This window comes from Mollisia scopiformis, assembly GCF_001500285.1.
Source record: "Mollisia scopiformis unplaced genomic scaffold LY89scaffold_10, whole genome shotgun sequence".
Classification (NCBI taxonomy): domain Eukaryota; kingdom Fungi; phylum Ascomycota; class Leotiomycetes; order Helotiales; family Mollisiaceae; genus Mollisia; species Mollisia scopiformis.
The window spans coordinates 896,869-917,604 of record NW_017263590.1 but is presented as its reverse complement, the minus strand read 5'-3'; the positions used below and the strand labels follow the sequence as shown (position 1 = coordinate 917,604).

Here is a 20,736-nt window from a genome sequence, read left to right as displayed (position 1 = left end):
TCTTATCCGCAAAGCTTCCATTCCCAACTTTCTCAGACCGAGACTGAGCAACGACACCAATCCAAGAAGACGAACACAACTCGAACGGTCTCAATACGTTGGGTCTCAACGCTCTAGAGCTAAGTGTGAGCGGAAATCTTGCTGTACTCGGGAATGAGAAGGGAGAAGTACAAATCATCATTCAAGTTTCTCCGAACCCTTCATACTGCTACACCTCCCGACGGCTCATCAAAATGAGCAATGATAGCTGCTTGCTAATCCTTCCCTTTTTATCTCTGTGCTCTTCGTCTTGCTACCTGACCTGCAGGGCCATTTATGCAACAAGAATAAACGTTGGCTTACTTACTCTCCAACAAATCCTTACGGTCACGCAACGGTACTGGCCAAAATCTGGGTCTGAAAAAGGATATCTTGATCCTCTGGTATCTAAACATATACGCCATCTTACAGCGCCTATATACACATTCCCTTTGGACGCCAAAACTCCCAAAATGCTATGCTATACGTCTAAATTTACGCACTCTTCCCCTTCCCCTCTTTCTTAGCCCGCAAACTCTTCCCCTCCCTCACAACCTCGCCCACTGCCTCCCCAACCATTTTCTTCCCCTTGCCGCCTAGGCTCCACGCATCCCACCACATGAAATCCTCTGGCTCTTTGCAGATCAGCATTCCGTTGTTCTCTTTCCAGTGCGTCACGAGTTCCATGATATCTTCTTCAAGGTCCATGGGGCGCATGCAGGGGATGGATACACTTTCGTACGGTGATTCGCCTTTGCCGAGTCCCAAGGCGTCGGAGAGTCCTTCGTCTTCGAGTTGGTGCTCGAGGATGATGTCTAGCAGAATGGAGGCCGAGTCGTGGTAGAAGATGTCTTTCTTGGGAAGATTTTGCGTTTCTTCTTCCTTGGGTTCCTCTTCTGGCTTGTCGTCGTCTTTGTTGGAATTGTGTTTTTCTTCCTTAGTAGGCACATTGCCATCGAATTGCTGGAACTTTCCGTTCTCGGACTGTCTTTCCGTAGCATTCTCACGCACATCTGCGCGCGTTTCTGGCTCGGTAGATTCGGCGGGCGGTGCTACGGACTCTGTAGGAGCTGGAGAAATGTCGACGGTGCGTTCCATCCATGCTCCCATCTTGTTCTCAACCCCTTGATTCCAGCGTTCGGTAAGGTAGATAGCGTTCTTTTGTTGCTCGGCTACGCTGCTCGGTTTTGCTGGGATGGGACGTTGTATAACCCAACCTGGGAGAAGGGTAGGATCGAGAATGCGGGGAATGATGACTTGGAACTTGTGTTCTGATGTAGAGTAGGTTGTAGCGTTCGTCGAATTGGAGATTTGGGGAATCTCAGTAATGGGGTAGAGCTTGGTGGCGAAGTGAGCGTAGAGAACGTCGAGCTGGTCGAATAGGAAGTCGATGGAGGTGTCTGTGACATTCTGAGCAGCTGGGAAGTTGAGCTGAGCGAAGTCATAGATGTCCCAAAAGCCGAAGGATAATATGAAGATTGTTGCCTGGGGTTGCGTCCGCGGAGCAGGGAGGGAGATATAGGATTGAATTTGTGAGGCTAGGTCGGGGTAGGCTGAATAGTTGTAGTCTCCACCTCGAAGTAGTTGGTTCTGAGAGACAGCCCAGGCGTGGATTTCGTTCGAGGTCATGGCACCTGTAGGAGGAGAGGCTGGCCATGCATCCGAGAGTTGAGATGCAGCGAAGTTAAGTCGAGAAGTGCAGTTGATCTGGTTAATATAAGTTAGCATTATAATTTACGAAACAACGAAACAAAACATATCAAGACAAAAGTAATAGGACATACCTCCTCGCACAAAACCTGTGGCCAAGTGTTTCCTTTTTCTCCTTGTCCCTCCTCAATCAAATCATCTACCCACGAATCTCCAAAAATCACCAATCGAACACCGTTTCCATTATCTTCATCATCATCAACATCATCTTCTGAGCCCCATTTCCACAAATCCGTGTATTCTATGGTTGTTCCCAGCGTAATTTTCTGTAACTGCCTAACCTTCGAGTCGGGTAATAGTAAGCAAATCGAAATGATCGACAAAACCGTCAACAGAATCGACGCCCCGAGGCGCTTCCTGATATTGAACATCTGCCCACCGCGCGATATTTAATATGAAAATATTAAAGGAATGTATGCAATAGCAACAAGCAAGGCTTCAGCCTCGTTGACCCGCGACAATGTTGCCAAGACTTGGCACTTCAGTCAGAGTGTGTGCCAAGTGATTGGCCGCGAGAGAATCGGGAGAATTGAAGCCCTTGCCGTGCCACGCGAGGATCGTTAGACGGCTAAAGAGATTGCGACGATGACATAGATGCGTAGCCAGCCGGGTGGGATGTCACTGACGGCTCTGCAAACCTGCAAACAATTTGGATGAGATGGAAGGTGGCTTTTTATCCAGGAGAAGATGACAAGGAGAAGAAGAGAGAGATGAGGAGGAATCGTGGTTGGAGCACGCGAGGCGTCGTCAGCGGATGCTTAGTGGAGGGAGGAGAAAAGTGGAGTGGACAGGGGATCGACGCTGCAGATGAAAGGACGAAGACTTCCTTCCTTTCCTCATGGGGAAACTTCTCGCATGCACATATCTTGCTGGCCTCGAACATCTTCGTTCGTCCTGCTTTAATTCTCAAGGTGTGCTTGTAAACAATTCTGATGACAGACCCCATGAAACAGATGCACTATCCTGACGATGTTGAGGAATGTGGAATGTCGCAGACAAGAAATGCATGCAGCCCCCACCTCCCCATCGGAAAGCTTCTCTCTGGCTGACGATTCAAAACGATTCATGCCACAGCCGCAGCGCCACGCAGTTATCTCAGCCCTTTTCCACGTATGGGGGGCACGCACACCTCACGAGTTGTAGAAAATGTGGAGTACTGTCGATCAAGATAAAAGTAGAAAGTTGGTGAGACATGACAGCTTAAGAGAGCCGCATTGCAAAGGAGGGTATATTTGTTTATGATATTCTCATGGTTACTTTTGTTTTTGCGTCGGACCCCTATTTTCGGATGTTATCTCAAAACTAAGAATATGTGAAACACAGCACAGGAAAACACACCTAAAGAAAAAATTTGACAGGTATAACAGCTTAGAGACGGCAAATATTGGTGTTTATTTCGTGGTAAATCCACCACGTGGTAATATTCAATATTTTGATAGGTACTTATCTTCAGACAGCTGCAATGTCCAAGGAGACGACACATATCTATGCTTTTTACAAAGGTATCGGCTGACAAACATATACCTGTAGTGTGAGAGAACGCCATGCCATGCAACGCCAAATGCTATGAGCCCATTTTTCATCTCTTCTTGGAGAACATGCCACCAGTTTTGGGCATCTTTGCAGGTCGTCCGGCCTGGACACCGTCATCACTATCATCGTCTTCTCCTTCCGAGTCTTGATCATCGTGGTCGACCTCATCTTCGTCGCCAGTATCGGCGTCGGTCTCTTCGGCAGCGTCGTCTATTAAGTCGTCTTCATCGCTGCTCTCTTCCTCCTCGTCTTCCGAGTCCGCTATCACACCATTTGTCATGGGCATATCTTCTGATACCTCGCTATCGTCATCAGAGATGTCTTCCAAGTCGCCATTCGCCGCTAATCTTTGGGGTTTGACGGCTCCAGACCCAGCCTCTTGCTCACTCTCCTGGCCTTCAACGTAGATGACATCTTCATCGTCCTCGTCTTCGTCAGCCCGGCGCCGTTGATTCTGCATGCTCCTTCGTAGTTCGATCTGCGCCTCAAGCATGTCCAACTTCCCTTTCAGTGACAAGAGACTTTGTAAACCCTTTGCTCGCTCATCGATGACTTTGTTCAACTCCGCAAGCTTCTTCATCAGGTCCCGTTGTGTTGCTAAATATCCTCCATGTGTAACCAGTGTCCATTGAACCCACACCATAAGAGTTCCTGCTCGGCCTGGTCTTCGATGTAATCTTTCGGCTAGCTTCTGCAATAGTGTGCCTGCTAACAGGGACTCGAGACGTTGTATCGTGGCGCGAATAGTAGTCACGTCTGTTGTATGCAAACAAGATTCGAGGAGAGAAATGTCGTTTGTCTTGAGAGCTTGTGTAAGAACAGTACCGAGGGAGGCGCCGAAAGGAGCTTGTATTTGGGAAGTTTTGGGGTATGTCATGCCATTCAAAGGGTCTTCAAAGGCACCAGCTACATCGATAGGTTCCGAGGCATTAGCTCTGACTAAATCTCCAAAGGAGGGTTCTGCAGCGTCTTCATCGTTCTCGTCGGGTATAGGTCCATCGGCAGTGTTGTCCGCATCCTCCATGGCCACATCTGCTTCAGCCCCAGACTCCTGCTCCTCGTCGCTCTCTGCATCAGAGTTCTCCTCCTGCTCCACTTCTTCCTCATCGCTGGATATTTCGATCGATTCTTGCGTCCCATTTGGTTTTAATTTGGTCGCGTTACTGCCGCTTGACACAACTGTCTTCGACTCGTCCAGGTTTCCCTTGCTCAGAACCTTTGCGCTCTGCTTGACCACCGGCTGGCCCAGCTTCTGGGGGAGTTTCCTTTTGGTCGACATTATATTTTTGATCGATAGAATCGTCGATATGGACTGTGGTGTGCCGATCCTCAGAGCTGGGAGGGTGGCGACGAGTCGAGTGTGATGGAAACGGAGATTCGAGATCTCGTTCACTCGCTGGTGGTTCCTGGCAGCTAATCGATCACGATTAGAAACTTGTCAATTTTTTTTCCTTCTGGCGGCGCACACGTGATAGTAGATATGGTCTGAGCTCAAACAATCTAAACTCGATCGAGACTCGTGGACGGGGCGGCGGGTCGTGTAGGGGCTTGAACAAAGTCTCATTGGTGGTTGAGACTTCTTCTGAGCAGGGATTGCGAATGACTAACCGGCTCAGCACGATGTCCCATTGGAGCATAAGGTTTGCGCTAACGGGGGCCTCGCTTTCTTTCGATAAATTTATGACTTCTTGATCGCTCCTTCCCCTCCGAATATTTTCTGTTGATGCGACTTCCTGAAAGTGAGCTTCCCATAGGTCGTCACCTGGTCCTCACGTGCACTTCCTCAAAACGCCTGACCTGACCCTTCATCTTCACCACCATCTCTCTCGTCGCATCGCATCGCACGATCCTTTTCTTCCCTTCTTCCAAAGGCGCATCCTCTCGTATTGGTCGCGGGTAATTTACAAACAGAAACGCCGTCTCGTCTTGATTGCGCGCGCATCGCCATCGTCAACTTTTCGTGTATTGGAGTCTTTCGCTAGACCTCCCGATCACCACGACGCGCTTTTCTTCCACCGCGTTCATCAACATCAACACGACCCATCCTCGATAAATCGTTGCGCTCATCGCGAGATCGGCGTAGTTCATCTGAGCTTTAGATTTCCTTCGACGCGCTTCTTAAATTTGGCGCCAGGTGGCCAATATTACGACCGTTTATCCGCAAGGCTATCCAGACAAGGCTGTCAACCTTGAGCCAGGTCTTCCATCAACTCCCACCACCAAGCACCCTTTCTTGTATCTGCGACACAGATAATCGGTGTCGCCTCGAGTGTCGCCTTCCAACGCACTCAAGATCGCATCCTCTTAGAAGACTTGGCTTTCTCTATCTCAGACCAGGCTGCTGCCAGTCTGTTTGTTGATGGCCGTCATGACTACTCAATACTCAGAAGCTGTCGCACTCGAGCAAAAGACACAGCCCGTTCCATCATCAGACAAGATGGCTTTGGATTTAGATATCAACGGGTGAGTCTACCTCGATCTCCTTCTACTTTCTCTGTTTTAGTGTATACATACTTATCATCAATCAAATTTTTACAGAACCTCAACTCGAGATGAGACCAACATTGACTCCACTTCTGATGCTACAATAAACAAACCCACCCTCTCACCTTCGAACCACGTAGCGACCGATTTGCCCGACGTGAATGGCGCTAGTAATATTGACGCTTTCGCTTCGAACCAAACAATCTTGCCTGACCTTTCCGCACCTGCTCCCGAATTAGAATTCTCCTCCACCTCCGTTTCTGATCCTTCACAACTTCAAGATACGAACACAACCACCGACGCGGAGATCTCAATGTCGTTGGGCGACCAACAACCTGAGAGCGCGCTGGTTTCTGCGGAATCCGCCATTGAATCTGCGATTGAAGACGTCGCGCCAACCTCAGCTGTCCCACCAGTAGTTGAAGCACCAGAGTCCGATCTCAGAGATACAATCCAAGCTGTTGCGCCAGAAGCAAGCTTGGAGGAACAATCGCAAGCTAACGCACTCGATTTCGATCTTGACGACCATACTCTTGCGAACCAAACAGCGGATTTGGAGGTCGACGCTAACAGTCAAGGTGTTGATATCACTTTCGATCCGTCTCCTTCAACCGTCCCTGAACTTCCTTCCGATCTACAACCACCGCAACAATCGGCTGCCATGACCGATCCAAATCCTGCGCAGGTCGAATCTAACCACGCAGAATTCGTTGATTCTACTGCTGAACCGAAAGACACAGCTATGGAGGACGCACCCGCTGTTTCCGCCAAAGTGTCTCGTGAGCGTGAAGATGACGACGAAGCTGAGCCCTCTGCGAAGCGCACAAAGACAGATGACGCCAAGATGTCTCTGCAAGAAGCCCCCACCCAGAATGGAGATACCTCTGGAGATCACAAGGATGACCCAAAGCTCACCCCATTTGCCGCAAATAACATCATCAAGATCATCAAGACTGTTGCGAGATCTCCAGCTGGCAAGAACTTCCGCGGGCCAGTTGCAAGACTTTGGCCCACATTTGCAGCATTGTACGCCGAGAAGATCTCGACCCCGATTGACCTGGAGACGATGGAGCACCGATTGCGAGATATGGTCTATCAAACTATGAGCGAGGTCATCAGCGATATCGAATTGCTTTACAGCAATGCCCTTACATTCAACGGTCCTGGTCACGCCGTCACAAATGCCGGTAAAGATGTTCGAGCTACGTTATTGAACAAAGTTCCCAAGGTTGCCTTTATTGAGCCTGCTCCTGCACCGAAGAAGGACAAGAAGCCTGCAGCTAAGCGATCCACTCCCGTTCCTGATGCTGCCCCACGAGTTGCTGCTCGCCGACCCTCAAGAGGCTCTCATGGTGCGGTAGCTCCTGCTGCTCAACCTGCGCAGACCTTTGCCCTGGACCCAACCTCCAACACCCCCTTGATCCGCCGCGACTCCACGAAGGTTGATGGTGGCCGTCCCAAGAGAGAAATCCACCCACCCAAGAACAAGGATCTGCCCTATTCTGTCCGGCCAAAGTCAAAGAAGCACGCACATGAGCTCAAGTTCTGTGAGGAGATTCTGACCGAATTGAACAAGGCTAAATACCGTGATTTCGTAAGTCCATTCCAGACTCCGGTGGATCCAGTTGCTCTTGGTATCCCTCAGTACTTCGCCATGATCAAGAAGCCGATGGATTTGAGTACCATGTCGCAGAAGCTCAAGGCAGGATCGTATAACAATGCAGCCGATTTCGACAAGGACATCAGACAGATGCTCTGGAACTGTTTTAAGTTCAATCCTGTTGGCAATCCTGTTCATGACCTCGGTAAGAAGGTAGAGGACCTATACAATATTCAGTGGGCAAAGAAGGACCAGTATCTTGCCGATCGTAGCCCCCCTGCGGCCAGTCCAGTCAGCGCCGGCGAGTCATCAGATGAAGATGAGGAGGAGGAGGAAGCCGCTGTTGATAAGAGCCAGGAAAGCACACTTTCGGCTGCTAAGGAAAGACTGCTCGAGGAGCAACAAAAGCTGATCACTCTCATGGGCGCCAAGCATCCGGATCAAGGACTGATTCAAATGCAGAAGGATATGGTCGGCATCATCCAGAACCGTATCTCGCAAGATGAGGCAGCACTCAAGATGAAGCCCAAGAAGGTCAAGGCTCCCAAGGCTGCTAAGAAGGCTCCTCCACCAAAGAAGCCCGCTGCTTCCAAGAAGGCTAGCGGTAACCGCCAAAAGTACATGGGAACCCTAGAGAAGGAAACAATTTCTGCTGGTCTTGGTGCACTACCTGACGAGGTCTCGAACGAAGTGCTGGCCGATATCAAGAGGGAGAGACCTGGCATTGATGTAAGTGAACAGTTTTTGGTTGTTATGAACAGCACTAACAGACCTAGGCTGGTGAAGATGGCACTCTCGAATTAGATATCGATGTTATCAGTGTTCCGCTCCTTTGGAAGATCCATGGTCTCATCATGCAATACGCTCCCGATGTCCAAGAAGGCATCAAGAAGTCCATGGCCGCAGACAGCCACCCCAAACCCCCTCCAAAGGCAGCTGCACCTAAGAAGAAGAACAAGCCAATGAGCAAATATGAGCAAGAACGAAACATCGATGCACTGTCCAAGACGCTCCACGCTTATGATAGACAAACTTCTGGATCTCAAGAGCCTGTCCTTCCGAGTAAGTTATTCAAATCGTTTTGCATTCTAGTCCTAACTGACAAATTAGCCGTCGAACAACAAGATGAATCCAGTGGTGATGAAGATTCCGACTCTGAGGAGGAATAATCAGTCCCGGCCAATCGCTTCTGCTAGGCGTTCGACCCCCCTTCGACCTCTTTCGATTGTACCATACCCTTTCCCTTACCTTCACGACCACTATACCATGTACATTATCCACGATTTCTCAGCATGAATTTCCACAGCTTGGTACGCTTCTACCAAACAGCAGCTCGTTTTCAACGTTATTGCATTGATGGATGGTTACTCCGCAGCTAGATTGAGTTTGGATGTGTTACCACATCAGAACATCTTTCAGGCTTTTTTCGGGTTTGAGGCGGAGGAAGGAGAATGGATTCGTTCATTCATGCCTGACTTTACTTTGCTTGGAAGGAACATAAAAGAAGAAGCCACACGAAAATTTCATGTATGTTAGAGTAAAAAAAGCCCTCGCATTTGCGATGGCAGCAAGAAGGAAACGATGAAGCCACAGCGCGCAAATGCTGATAGTCTGCCGACGAGCAGTAGCATGAATGAAGATTAAAAATAATCATGAGAATTTTGAGAATCTTGGTCACATTTCTTTCTTTGCTCAAAGGTAGGTTTCGTCTTCAATGACTTGTCAGCTACTGTTCGATGAGGGTTCATGTCCACTCTTGCTCACTGGTGACAAGTGCACCTCCCCCTTCTTTGGTCTGTTACGAGACACAGTGCTCCGCAACATAGCGCCCAGGGATCGCGGAACAAGAGTACTGTAGAATCGCAACATCACGAACTAGCAAATGTCTCTCTCGATTAGTGAGCTGTCGCATAAAGATATGCATACTCTGAATGAAGACATCGGCCAGACCACATGCGCCCGAAAAAGAAAACATCTCTTGTCTCTTGCGTCTCGGCTTGACTTTGCACAACACAAACAAGCAAGCAAGCATTGAAAGTTGGAGAATGGCTTCTTCGCTATTCACGCGAACGGCATTTCCTGGTGTAGCGTTATCCATATGTTATGCAAACAATAACCTGATTTTGTGGAGAGCTTTGGCAAGGCCGCAAGTTTCTTGATCTCGTGGGATAATGATGTTCATGTCTTGTCAGGACTTGGCTAGACAGTCTTATATCTCGAAGTCTTACCCACGTCGAAGACTGACCAAACATGACCATAAAGTCCAAGTCTCTGCCCTCCACTCCACAATGGAAATCTTATCATCCCAATCTAAATGCCCTGTTGCCGAACAATGGCTTCTATCTTCATTTTTGCTGCTTTCGTGGCTGGAATATCGGCCCAATCTCCTCCATATGGCAGGTTTGGCTACTTGTCTTCTGGCGACGAATGCTAACATCATCCAAAGGCCAGTGCGGAGGAATAGGATGGACGGGCTTCACGACTTGCACACAAGGATGGTTCTGCCAAGTCCAAGGAGCGTATTACAGTCAATGCGCAGCGTCGCCTATCCCATCAGGGGACCAAGTACCTGATGGTCAGTGCACCCTTGATATAGAATCTGTGCTTGGTGCTGATGTTCTGCGGAAGGTCAATGTGCGGGTCAGACGTATACGGGTTTGACGCAGTGCTCGCCTGGGTATTTTTGCAGTTTTCATGATATATATTACTCGCAGTGTATTCCTGTTCCGTATACTGTGGGCTTGAGTACTTCGGCTGTTGGATCGCTTTCTACCCTGGTAGCTTCTAGCAGTCCTTCGGGTAAGCAGTCGAATTTAAGAATTTGGAGATAGTGTTCATGCTGACGGGATAGTAGTGGTTGCAACGGTTCTTGTGTCCGTTCAATCCAGTTCAAAGGTGTCTTCGTCTTCGACGACGGCTTCAAGTATCTCCACTTCCCGAACTCTGTCTTCCTCCAGCAGCATAAAGTCCACAAGTCTTGTCAGTACTCTATCGTCTTTGTCCTCAGTGAAGGCATCCAGCAGTTCCTCCGTCCAGACTCTGTCTTCTTCCAGCAGCGTAAAGTCCACAAGTCTTGTCAGTACTCTAACCTTGTCGTCCTCGGTGAAAGCTTCAAGCATCTCTACTATCCGGACTGTGTCTCCTTCTAGTACTACAAACCTTACGAGTATTGTCAGCAGTCCATCCTCTTCAACAAAGAGTACTGGCCCCACCAATCAGCAATCGTTGTTTTCCTCCTCTTCGAGCAGCATAAAGTCAACAAGATACAGTGCCACACTTTCCAGTGTGACCTCAAGCTCAGGCGTTTCGAACTCCAAGTCAACCAGCGCCCAGTTATCGAGCACAAAGCAGTCCAGTACATCAATCTCCAGCGTGCAGGTATCTAGTACCAAGTCATCAAGCACTTTCACTACATCCATAGTCTCTAGTACGAAGTCATCATCCACTTCAACATTGTTGTCGTCGTTAAGCTCAACCACACCGCTCAGCTGCAAGACTTCAAACCCACCTCCGCCAAGTGCAGGAAAGGTTCAGTTTGCTGGTATCAGTAATTTCGCACCCCCTCTACCATTTACCTTCCTGGAAATCAATACTAACAAGTCAACTCTTCAGATATTCCTGGTTGTGAATTTGGTGGTGACAGTAACGTATGTCCCGCTTCCTACAAATGTTATTGAGTGATAGCTCATAGGTTGAACAGGGCTATCAAGTTCCAACAGGACCATCAAGAGCTTACTGTCCTCTTGGTCCCACGCATGGCCTCCCAGATGGCCCAGGCCAAATGGTACACTTCGTTGGTCAAGACGGATTCAACATATTTCGTCTTCCTGTCGGTTGGCAATTCATCACGAACAGTCAATACAATGCTATATCCACTTTAGATCCCACGAACTCCGCTATGTATGATTTGTCAGTCTGTATTATCCGCTCACTCAAGGTGGAATCTGATTTCGACGCAGTCTTGTGCAGTCATGTTTGGCAACTGGAGCTTATTGTTTGATCGATTTCCACAACTTTGCGAGATTCAGTGAGTAACTCGTTTCTCATGACGTTGAATGTCGCTGACAATGTGTGTAGATGGCGCAATCATTGGCCAAAGGGGTCCAACCGATGCTGTCTGGGCCGCAATTGCATCGAAGTATAAGGGCCAAAGCAAAGTAGTCTTCGGCCTCATGAACGAGCCTCACGATGGTATGCGCTGCGAGATGTTATGTTAGGATAGGAACTAATATTACCAAGTTCCAAGTATCACCACCTGGGCGGCATCCTGTCAGGCAGCAGTCACAGCCATTGTCTGTCTTCTCCTCGTCCGGAATGAACATTCTCACTGACATATTCTAGCGCAATGCCGGCGCAACAACGCAAATCATCCTTCTACCAGGCAATGATTGGACGTCCGCACAAACATTCGTAACAGATGGCTCGGGGCCAGCATTGAGCAACGTCACAAATCCTGATGGATCATTCACCAATCTTGTCTTCGATGTACACAAGTATCTAGACTCTGACAATAGCGGAACGCATATCGACTGCGTGGATAGCGATATCAGTACGGCTTTTGCGCCACTAGCTCAGTGGCTAAGATGCAATGGAAGACAAGCTTTGTTGGTAGGTCAACTTCCAGATGGCGAGAAGATCAAAAGCTGACCATACTGGTGAAGTCCGAGATTGGAGGAGGTTCTGTAGCGAGCTGTGAGCTTTATGTTTGCGAGGCTATTGCATACTTGAATGCAAATTCTGACGGTAGGTTCAAACTCCCACCTCCAATACTGCTTGATCTAACAGGGCGCAGTTTACCTGGGATATCTTGGCTGGGCCGCTGGCTCTTTTGACAGTACGTGCATGACACTTCTAGACATTTTCGTTAGTGTGACTGACTCTGTACAGCTTCTTACATTCTTGCGGAAACGCCGACTTACAGCAATGGTATTTGGACGGATACATAGATTGTGACGCAGTGCCTGGTCCCTTAATGATGTACTGGTTTATGATGCGTTTAAATGAGGCTGACGAGAAGCTAAATGTGCTTGCAAATGTACGGACTTTCCAATTCCGATTTGACAGACCGAAAAGAAAATCTTTCCTGAAGAGCGTCGATCATTTTTTACTTTACCTGCAAGCGGTGAGATCCTCGTCAGGGTAATCAGGGGTCTCGGCACACTTGCCCACCCGGATACAGGGTATGACCAGACTAGTACTGAACTCCCGAAGGCCTATATAAGATTTTCGAGCAGTCCTCTCAATGATGCCATCGACACAAGTTCGAAGTTCTTTCATTCCTCTTAAGTCATTGCGATTTCAGACTGTGTTAAGGATAAAACGTCTTCGACTACTAGCTCGAGTAAAGCCGTCGGATCCAGAACTTTACTTCCTCCTCAAAAGCCATACCAAATTTTGTATCATCTAGCAAAATTGATTCGAATCGTCAGAAACCCGACGCTATAAGTCATTGATTCAAACCAAATCAAGATGTACCGCCCTCTCATAGTCCTCCTTTCTCTCACCTCGATTGGTTTCGCAGCCAATAGCAGTGACGCCTGCTACGCAACCACCCTCCCTCCTCTTCCAACCTCAATTGCATCAGGAAATAGAACGATACCATGGGGCTCACCAGCCCTGACTCTTCCAAACGGGACTCTATGCTGCGGCTCTCTCGACCAAGTGAGAGACGGCATCGATGACGTAGATACGCAGCTTCTGCAATTGCTCGCTCTGAGAGCTGGGTATGTGAGGGAAGCGACGAGGTTCAAAGCTACTTTGGATGGTGAGTGCAGTCAATTTGCCCGAGATGGTTGAGAGGATGGCTCTTTGGGAAGGAAAAGCTAATATTGTCAAGCTGTCGATGTCCCGTCACGAGATCTGGAGGTCATTCAGGATGCTGTTGATGCTGCGAATAGTACAACGCCACCGTTGCCAGCTACGATTGCTAAGAGTGTGTTTGAGGCTATCATCAATGCTAGTGTTCCTTTCGAGCAATGCATTTTCGGGCAATATTGTGCTGGAAAATAGATCACTGCTCCGCAATTTCGAAGCCAATAGTTCCTCCAATTGAACATGCCCATGATGAGTGTTCTATTCTACTGTTCCCTTTTCTCGTTCAAACTCTTCCAGCGCCTTCTTGTAAGCTACTTCAGGATCATAATCCCACATCCATCTTCTTAACTCGCTGTCCAACTGCTCAGAGATTTTCTCAAGATCGTCCCCAACCCAATCAGCCTCGAAATCACATAGGCGGCCCTGTTCTCTGCTTGCAGCCACGATATCGCAGCATCGATCTACCCTTATAGAGTCGTACACTTTGAGCATTGGTGCAACATCATTTACGGAAGTGCAGCTTCCGAGCAGACTGCTCAAGATGGATGCATCTTCGACCGACATTCCACCTCCCATACCGTAATGCGGACTCGTTGTATGAGCAGCATCTCCAAGAAGCACGATTCTACCTTTGTGGAAGGTATCTACTCTTGGGTGGTCGAAAATGGCCCATACTTCCGGGTTTTCGATGCTCTTCATTTTAATCAATAGTCTGTGCAACATTGTGGGAAATCAGCACTTACAGAAATGATATTGGTCACAGCATCTCCCCAACCAACAAAATCTCTCAGAAAGTCTTCTATCGTTCTTGGCTGCACCAGGGAGGAGTATTCCCAGGCATCAGATCCCGTACTGTGGAATGCAACGACATTCATCATAGTCCCTTTGGCCACCCCAAATGTCAACATATGCCTATGATGGCCGAAGTACATTTGACGATTTCTTGCTCTGTCTTCTCCAACCGCTGCAATTGCCTTCTCCATAGGGACCAAACCTCTATACGCCACTTTCCCAGTGAATTGCGCCTTGCCAATTTCACTGTCTTTGCCAAATACAAACTGTCTACATGCACTTTTGATTCCATCGCAGCCAACAACTAAATCGGCCTTGATTTTCTCACCATCCGCAAAAACACAGACCAATTTCTTGCCCGTGTCGTCAACCTCTACCAGCTTCTTGTTAAATACCGTACATTTCTCCCCCTTATCCGGCAACGTCTCAACAAGCACACTCAAAAGATGTTTTCGGTGACAAGTACTCTGCATATACCCCTCTGGCATCACCGTCTCTATAATCCTCTTTCCCTCCAGCAGTCCCTTTTCGCCGACCTCATAGTTAAATCCAATGCCTCTTTTCTCAGGACTTCCATTGAATGAGGCGTGGGATTGATAGTTCTCCCATAGCTTCGGAGAGATGAGCGACATGGCTTTGTGGCCGTTTGTTGAAAACCCTATGCCAGCTCCGATCTCAGCGTAGGAGGGACGGGATTCGTAGACGATGAAGGTGATGTGGGGGTATTTTGAGAGGCCGATGGCAAAGGCTAGACCAGCTATGCCGGCGCCAATAATGGCGACGTTAATAGGTTGCGGTTCCATGTTCGGGCTTCAGGTGGGGTCTATGGCCGTATTCGGAAGAATGAGGTTCGAGTCTCCAACTATGGTAAGTATTGGAAGGTGGATGGGAATCAAGCACGACCCGAAGGATGTCAGGAAATCCCGCTCCCAGTGATCTTTCTAGGTCCTGACACTATTGTCCAGAGGTCAACAGATCCGAGACACAAGAATGTACAATTGTGGTTCACATAAAGAACGAAGGCGGAGTCGCATTCGGAGGATCGATATTCCATATATGCACTCGCAGGCATGAAGCACCAATGACCACTCTGAATGCAACTCGAAGCTTCGGAGAAGACATGCAGCTGATAGCGGCAGTTGGCTTCGTGAACCCGGGCATGCGTACAACCCACGCCGTCAGCCTACTTAAGCGAGTGTCGAAAGGGGAAGCTCAACGTCCTTCAAAGTGAAGGCCGCGCATGAGTAATAAGTATTAGACATGAATTCTGCAGGTCGGACGGAGCACTGCTAGAGTTTGATAGTGTGCTGCTGTACACACCGATAAGGCCGACAAAGTACCTGAAGCGAGGCACTCATAGCCAGCACAGCACAGACTCCCCTAAACTTATAGGCTCTATGCACTATGACTATAGGGCATAGAAGCCTGTAAAATTGGGAGCTAGCCGGGAGAGAACTCACTTTGTCTTTCACTACTGGAATTCTAACATATACTCCCAATAACATCTAATCTTAAACCTAACGTACAGAAACCAACGCCTAACCATCAACCCTTTTGTCGTGATGTGCATATACAAGCTTCAGTACTTGAGCGTCAATGAGACCTATTGGCCTCAAGGTCTCCGAAACTTAGTCAGCTTGTGCGACGAAGTGGAACCCTCCCCCAGCCAGTATTTGGGTACGATCGCATAACTTCAATGCACAGAAATTATCAGCCTTCAAAAGAAAGTGTTACGATGCATCGGGCTCGCAAAGTATTATCTCGTCTTGGCGTTTCGAGGTCCAACGAAATTGAAACATTACCGCCGCCTCCGCCTCCTAGTGCTCTAGATTTCGCCAAACGACAAGCACTAGGAGCTCCAACGGAAGATCACTTAGCGGAGCTTCAGAGCTGGTACACGAATTGCCAAAGAGATGAAACCTATTATGACTGGACGCTTGAACACGAAGTTTTGAACGAAGAACAGCTTGCGAAAGAGATCACAGACTTGGTACCTAGTACTGAGAAGGACTTGAAAAATGGCTATTGCGGTCCATGCAATGACTTCCCAAGCAAATGGTCACAAATCGTTCACCTACATCATCAGGGCTCAAAAAATAACGTCATAGCGCATATGATTGGCCTACGAGAGCTAGAGGCAGCATGTCGGGCTGGATGTCGACTTTGTCGCCTCTTTATGCAGCACATATGCCCGTCCAAGCTAGACCAGTCTCGCAAGGTTGAGAAAAGGCTCGGCCTCCTAGGGAAATCCACAGCCTTATTTCTAACCCATCCACCCAACAAGATTGGCACACTCTATTTATGTCATTCGACAGGGCCATCGCATCAATTACTAGAAGGGCTCATTGTCTTTCCTTTTGATGGATCAAGTATGTACCATGAGTCCTTATCTGTGTATATCTTTCTCTGGAGAACTTATGAAATTGCTAGATAAATTTTCTCCGTCATTACAACTATCAGATTGGTCTCCTGTTTCTTCGATCGTCAGGGCAAGACAGTGGTTGGCCGCATGTAGCCAAGAGCACCCCCGACGCCAAGCGCAAAAAACTGGCCAGCTGCCAGCTCGATTACTGTATATCCGTAAACCCCCTGCTGCAATTGACCAGCCTATTGTACAGCTAGTTGAGACCAAAGACCTCGAGATTAGTGCACCATATGCCGCCTTAAGCCACTGCTGGGGCCGACTTGACTTTGTCAAACTCACTTCCGAAACACTGGACTCGTTCAAAACTGGCATACCATTCGACATCCTCACCAAGACTTTTCAAGAAGCTATACAGGTCACCTTGAATCTCGGGCTTCAATATCTATGGATAGACTCCCTTTGCATTATCCAGGATTCTGTACATGACTGGGAACGTGAGGCCTCACTCATGAGTTCAGTATATGGCCACTCCCATGTTACGATAGCCGCGTCTTCTGCAAAAGACGGCAGTGAAGGTCTATTCCTAAGACCACCAGACTTTATCGGAGGAGCGTTGATGGGCTCTTCTACTGAAGACGTGCCTACATACGCTGTGGCATACGAGAAACTCTACGCTCAAGGGATAACGTCAACACATCTTTCGTCTCGTGCCTGGACATTACAAGAACGGCTTCTATCTCACCGGACTCTTTACTTTGGCGAAGGGGATGTCTTCTGGGAATGTTGGACTAAATACTCTTGCGAATTTTTCCCTGATGGGATGCAAGAACCGCTGCTGGGTGCTTATGACCCTGGTGTGCGACCGAACGCAATGCGAGATAGCTGGAGAGAGATCATAGTCCCATACAGCTCGTGTAAAATGACTAAGGGCAGTGATAAACTTGTAGCTCTGGCAGGAGTAGCGCGTGAAGCGCAGCGCGAGTGTGGAGACACATACGTTGCTGGTTTATGGCGTACCGGAATGGAGGAAATGCTGTGTTGGCGACGATTATGTAAGTGCCCATAACATTCTCTAAGAAGCTCGGAAGTCGATAGCTTGCGCATGATCTGAAAAGTTCACACCCTCTATGGTGGTATTTGAATGAAGAGAAACAAGCTGACTGTTAATTTATAGCTTCTGAACGACCTCAAAATGAAGAGTACAGAGCACCTTCTTGGTCTTGGGCTTCTGTTGATGGAGGTGTCGAGTACTACCCTCGTGCTCCGGATCAAGAATTACAGTTATTGTCGAAGGTGCATCATGTCTCAGTAACACCTCTAGGTCCCGATCCATTCGGCCAGCTCAAAGATGGAATTCTGACTATCTCTTGTCCTGGCGCGCTGTCTGGGGTCTGGTACAGGCATTCTTTCAAAGGAAATGTCCAAATCCAACTTCCACAGAAAGAGCTCTTCATGAAAGTGGACAGTGATGTTAATTTTACAGTTTATGGCGTCCTTCGAGTCATATTACTTCCTATGGTGAAGCTTGTCACGAGGAAAGAGGATCGCAAATTTCAGGCTCGAGATTATTACCAAGGCCTGGTTCTCCAGCCTACTTTGAAAAAGAAAGGAGAGTACAGACGGATAGGATCTTTCTCCAATCTTGATCTTATATCTTTCGCGCCAGATGGCAGCCAATTCAAAGAACGTCACGCACTGGAAGAACATGGCCCGAAAATGGCTGGAGAGCGTTGCGCTGAGATAAGGATTAATCCGGAGACCGGCGAAGAAGAATATCTGTTCAATATCGTTTGAAATCACCAGAGCTATCAATAAAAGCACAGATACTCTCTCCATAGAATATGCTGACTTCTCAAGCCTCAGGTGGAGATCACAATGCATGAGGTTTTCTGTGTCGATGCGTATTTTCAATGCCAGCAATCCTTCACTTCGCTACTCAACATTGATGTTCTTCGTCCAACGATTCAAATCCACCAGAAGCCTGAGTTGACTTTAAATTACAGATCTGAGCAAGTTAGAGTAATAGACCTTATTTTCCTTCTGTAGCTATTGCCACCCTTAACAGATCCAGCATGACGATTTCTGAGGGTGGTATCGAGGAAGACTTGGGTCTGAACAGAAATAAGTCTCGATAGTAAAGGAGTCTCCTCCAAAAAGCCTTCACTCGAAGACACCGAAGTGGTTATTGCTGCTGCACTTAATGTCGATTTTCGAACCTCCCCAACGAATTAATCGACTTTCTCCCCCCTTTTTCGCTACCCCTCAATCCAACTGCTTCAGGCGACCTCGCCAAAAAAAGGGTCAAAAGCCTCCCCTGCATTCCACCATAATTGTCGTGACTTGCGACATACACCTGAAAGTCCAATTGGTCTAAACAATATCCTTTAGCCTCTATATGCAACAAGCAAGAACCATCACGCGCATACTATAAAAGAACAAGTGAGGTAAGTGGAGCAAGATATGCAGCAAGAAAAAAACTTGGAAATTCTTAGGTGTTCACCGCCTACCTAGCGACTCCATCATGTGGCAGAAAGAAATTAATTTATTCTGCCACTCCCTCTCCCGCATATCTCTCCCAGTTGACTCAGAGCTCTCGACGACTTCAATTTAGATCCAATTGTGCAAGGAAATCATGGCGAAAAACGAGCAGCCGATTCGATTATGGGGTGGCAGGTTTACGGGCGTGACGGATCCGTTGATGGATCAGTATAATGAGAGTTTATCGATGGATCGCGTCTTCTATGCTCAGGATATCAAAGGATCAATTGCGTATGCCAGAGCGAATGTCAAGACTGGTATCCTTACCCAGGAGGAGTTCGAGATTATCGAAAAGGGTTTGGGGGAGGTTATGAAGGAATGGGAGCAGGGCAAATTCGAACCAGCACCTGGAGATGAAGGTAAACAAGATTCTACTTCGCGGGGTACTTTCCTTTAAAAACCTTCATTGCTAACCGTAAGACAGATATCCATACCGCCAACGAGCGCCGCCTAGGTGAAGTTATCGGCACACACATAGCAGGCAAGCTGCACACCGGCCGCAGCCGCAACGACCAAGTCGCAACCGATATGCGAATGTGGCTCCGCGACGAGCTGATCCTGATCGAAGAATACCTCGTCGACCTCCTGAAAGTCATTGCCCAGCGCGCCGAGCAGGATATCGATTACATCATGCCGAGCTACACACATTTGCAGAGAGCACAGCCGATTCGATGGAGTCATTGGCTGCTGAGCTATGCTACGGCTTTCCAATCTGACCTCGAGCGTCTGAGGTTTACGAAGAAGAATGTTAATAAACTGCCTCTGGGGTGCGGTGCAGTGGCTGGGAATGCGTTTGGGATTGATAGGGTGCAGATGGCGAAGGAGCTAGGCTTCGAGGGTCTGATTATGAACAGCATGTCCGCAGTCGGAGACCGAGATTTCGTCGTTGAGGTCCTGCAATGTGCTTCTTCGATCGGGAGTCACTTGTCTCGCTGGTCGGAAGATCTTATTATCTACAGCTCACTGGAATTCGGTTACGTGAAGCTGGCAGATGCATATACGACAGGTAGCTCCTTGATGCCGCAAAAGAAGAATAGCGACTCGCTTGAGCTGCTGCGTGGCAAGTCTGGGAGGATGTTTGGTGCGATGGCTGGGTTGATGATGAGCATCAAGGGTATCCCATCTACGTACAACAAGGATCTGCAGGAGAGCGTGCAGCCCATGTTGGATACTGTCAAGACCTTGAAAGACAGTCTGCAGATCGCGGCCAGATCATTAGCTACTGCTACCGTATACCCGGAGAAGATGCGTGCTGCATTAAGCCCAGACATGCTAGCTACCGATCTTGCCGAGTATCTTGTCCGAAAAGGTAAGCCACTCTTCAAACATTCATACCAGCTCATGCTAACTTCAACACAGGTGTGCCATTCCGCGAGACTCACCACCTGGCCGGCAGGATGGTCGCACTCGCCGAGGACGAGAACAAAGGCATGAACGAGCTCACCGTCAAGCAATACCAAAGCGTGGACAAGAGATTCGGTGACGATGTACTAAGCGTATTCGATTACGAGCGCTCTGTGGAATTGAAGTCTACGACGGGAGGAACTAGCCGCTCTGCGGTTTTGGAGCAGCTGGAGGCGCTGAAAAAGTCATTGAGCGGTTAATAGAATTCTATAGCTTGTAATGGATTAATGTTTGCTGGCTTTGTATGGATACAGCATTTTTACAGGCTTTCTTCGTCGCCGCTCTATAGACGCTGTAGAGTTGATCTTGTCTATAGTCTAGATCCTCGGTGTTCGTGCTTTGGGCGTGAGATCGGGCCATAGAGCGGATTTGAGTAGTAGGCTTTTTCTAGGACGGACTGTTAAGAAATCTCAGATCTTACCTTGATCTTAAATCGTGAGAATTACATTCACAGCAGCTCACAGACATGAATCACGCA

At 48.3% G+C, this 20,736-nt stretch overlaps 8 protein-coding genes across 8 annotated transcripts; 5 read left to right on the top strand and 3 right to left on the bottom strand.

Annotated features, from left to right (window-relative positions):
* Window positions 1–201: 201 nt before the first annotated feature.
* On the bottom strand, window positions 202–2,240 carry LY89DRAFT_41651 (uncharacterized protein). Its single transcript, XM_018207374.1, has 2 exons — window positions 1,803–2,240; window positions 202–1,725 (listed from the first exon to the last, which is right to left on the bottom strand). Exons 1-2 carry the CDS (start codon window positions 2,097–2,099, stop codon window positions 514–516), a joined length of 1,509 nt encoding a protein of 502 aa, XP_018072558.1. The 5' UTR covers window positions 2,100–2,240; the 3' UTR covers window positions 202–513.
* A 715-nt stretch (window positions 2,241–2,955) lies between these two features.
* LY89DRAFT_684133 (NUC189-domain-containing protein) lies at window positions 2,956–4,686 on the bottom strand. The gene has a single exon (XM_018214821.1). The coding sequence runs from the start codon at window positions 4,538–4,540 to the stop codon at window positions 3,308–3,310; it is 1,233 nt and encodes a 410-aa protein (XP_018072557.1). The 5' UTR covers window positions 4,541–4,686; the 3' UTR covers window positions 2,956–3,307.
* A 729-nt stretch (window positions 4,687–5,415) lies between these two features.
* LY89DRAFT_41632 (Bromodomain-containing protein) lies at window positions 5,416–8,608 on the top strand. The gene is made up of 4 exons (XM_018207373.1): window positions 5,416–5,724; window positions 5,800–8,074; window positions 8,122–8,407; window positions 8,456–8,608. Exons 1-4 carry the CDS (start codon window positions 5,621–5,623, stop codon window positions 8,512–8,514), a joined length of 2,724 nt encoding a protein of 907 aa, XP_018072556.1. The 5' UTR covers window positions 5,416–5,620; the 3' UTR covers window positions 8,515–8,608.
* Window positions 8,609–9,738: 1,130 nt separating this feature from the next.
* On the top strand, window positions 9,739–12,291 carry LY89DRAFT_781284 (cellulase-domain-containing protein; the record flags this gene model as incomplete). Its single annotated transcript, XM_018222470.1, has 13 exons — window positions 9,739–9,745; window positions 9,792–9,920; window positions 9,974–10,144; window positions 10,200–10,892; window positions 10,958–10,992; window positions 11,046–11,254; window positions 11,305–11,372; window positions 11,423–11,536; window positions 11,585–11,637; window positions 11,687–11,953; window positions 12,007–12,088; window positions 12,138–12,179; window positions 12,233–12,291. 13 exons carry the CDS (start codon window positions 9,739–9,741, stop codon window positions 12,289–12,291), a joined length of 1,929 nt encoding a protein of 642 aa, XP_018072555.1.
* Window positions 12,292–12,637: 346 nt separating this feature from the next.
* Window positions 12,638–13,330, top strand: LY89DRAFT_614785 (uncharacterized protein; the record flags this gene model as incomplete). Its single annotated transcript, XM_018210702.1, has 2 exons — window positions 12,638–13,109; window positions 13,182–13,330. Coding segments are annotated over exons 1-2 (444 nt in total), but the record flags the coding sequence as incomplete, so codon positions are not given.
* On the bottom strand, window positions 13,232–14,961 carry LY89DRAFT_644170 (FAD/NAD(P)-binding domain-containing protein). The gene is made up of 2 exons (XM_018211823.1): window positions 13,903–14,961; window positions 13,232–13,852 (listed from the first exon to the last, which is right to left on the bottom strand). Exons 1-2 carry the CDS (start codon window positions 14,752–14,754, stop codon window positions 13,418–13,420), a joined length of 1,287 nt encoding a protein of 428 aa, XP_018072553.1. The 5' UTR covers window positions 14,755–14,961; the 3' UTR covers window positions 13,232–13,417.
* A 690-nt stretch (window positions 14,962–15,651) lies between these two features.
* On the top strand, window positions 15,652–18,288 carry LY89DRAFT_717795 (HET-domain-containing protein). Its single transcript, XM_018218369.1, has 3 exons — window positions 15,652–16,320; window positions 16,382–17,368; window positions 17,491–18,288. Exons 1-3 carry the CDS (start codon window positions 15,687–15,689, stop codon window positions 18,108–18,110), a joined length of 2,241 nt encoding a protein of 746 aa, XP_018072552.1. The 5' UTR covers window positions 15,652–15,686; the 3' UTR covers window positions 18,111–18,288.
* A 555-nt stretch (window positions 18,289–18,843) lies between these two features.
* On the top strand, window positions 18,844–20,715 carry LY89DRAFT_644167 (argininosuccinate lyase). The gene is made up of 3 exons (XM_018211822.1): window positions 18,844–19,213; window positions 19,279–20,163; window positions 20,214–20,715. The coding sequence occupies exons 1-3, from the start codon at window positions 18,949–18,951 to the stop codon at window positions 20,456–20,458; spliced, it is 1,395 nt and encodes a 464-aa protein (XP_018072551.1). The 5' UTR covers window positions 18,844–18,948; the 3' UTR covers window positions 20,459–20,715.
* The last annotated feature ends 21 nt before the right edge of the window (window positions 20,716–20,736 follow it).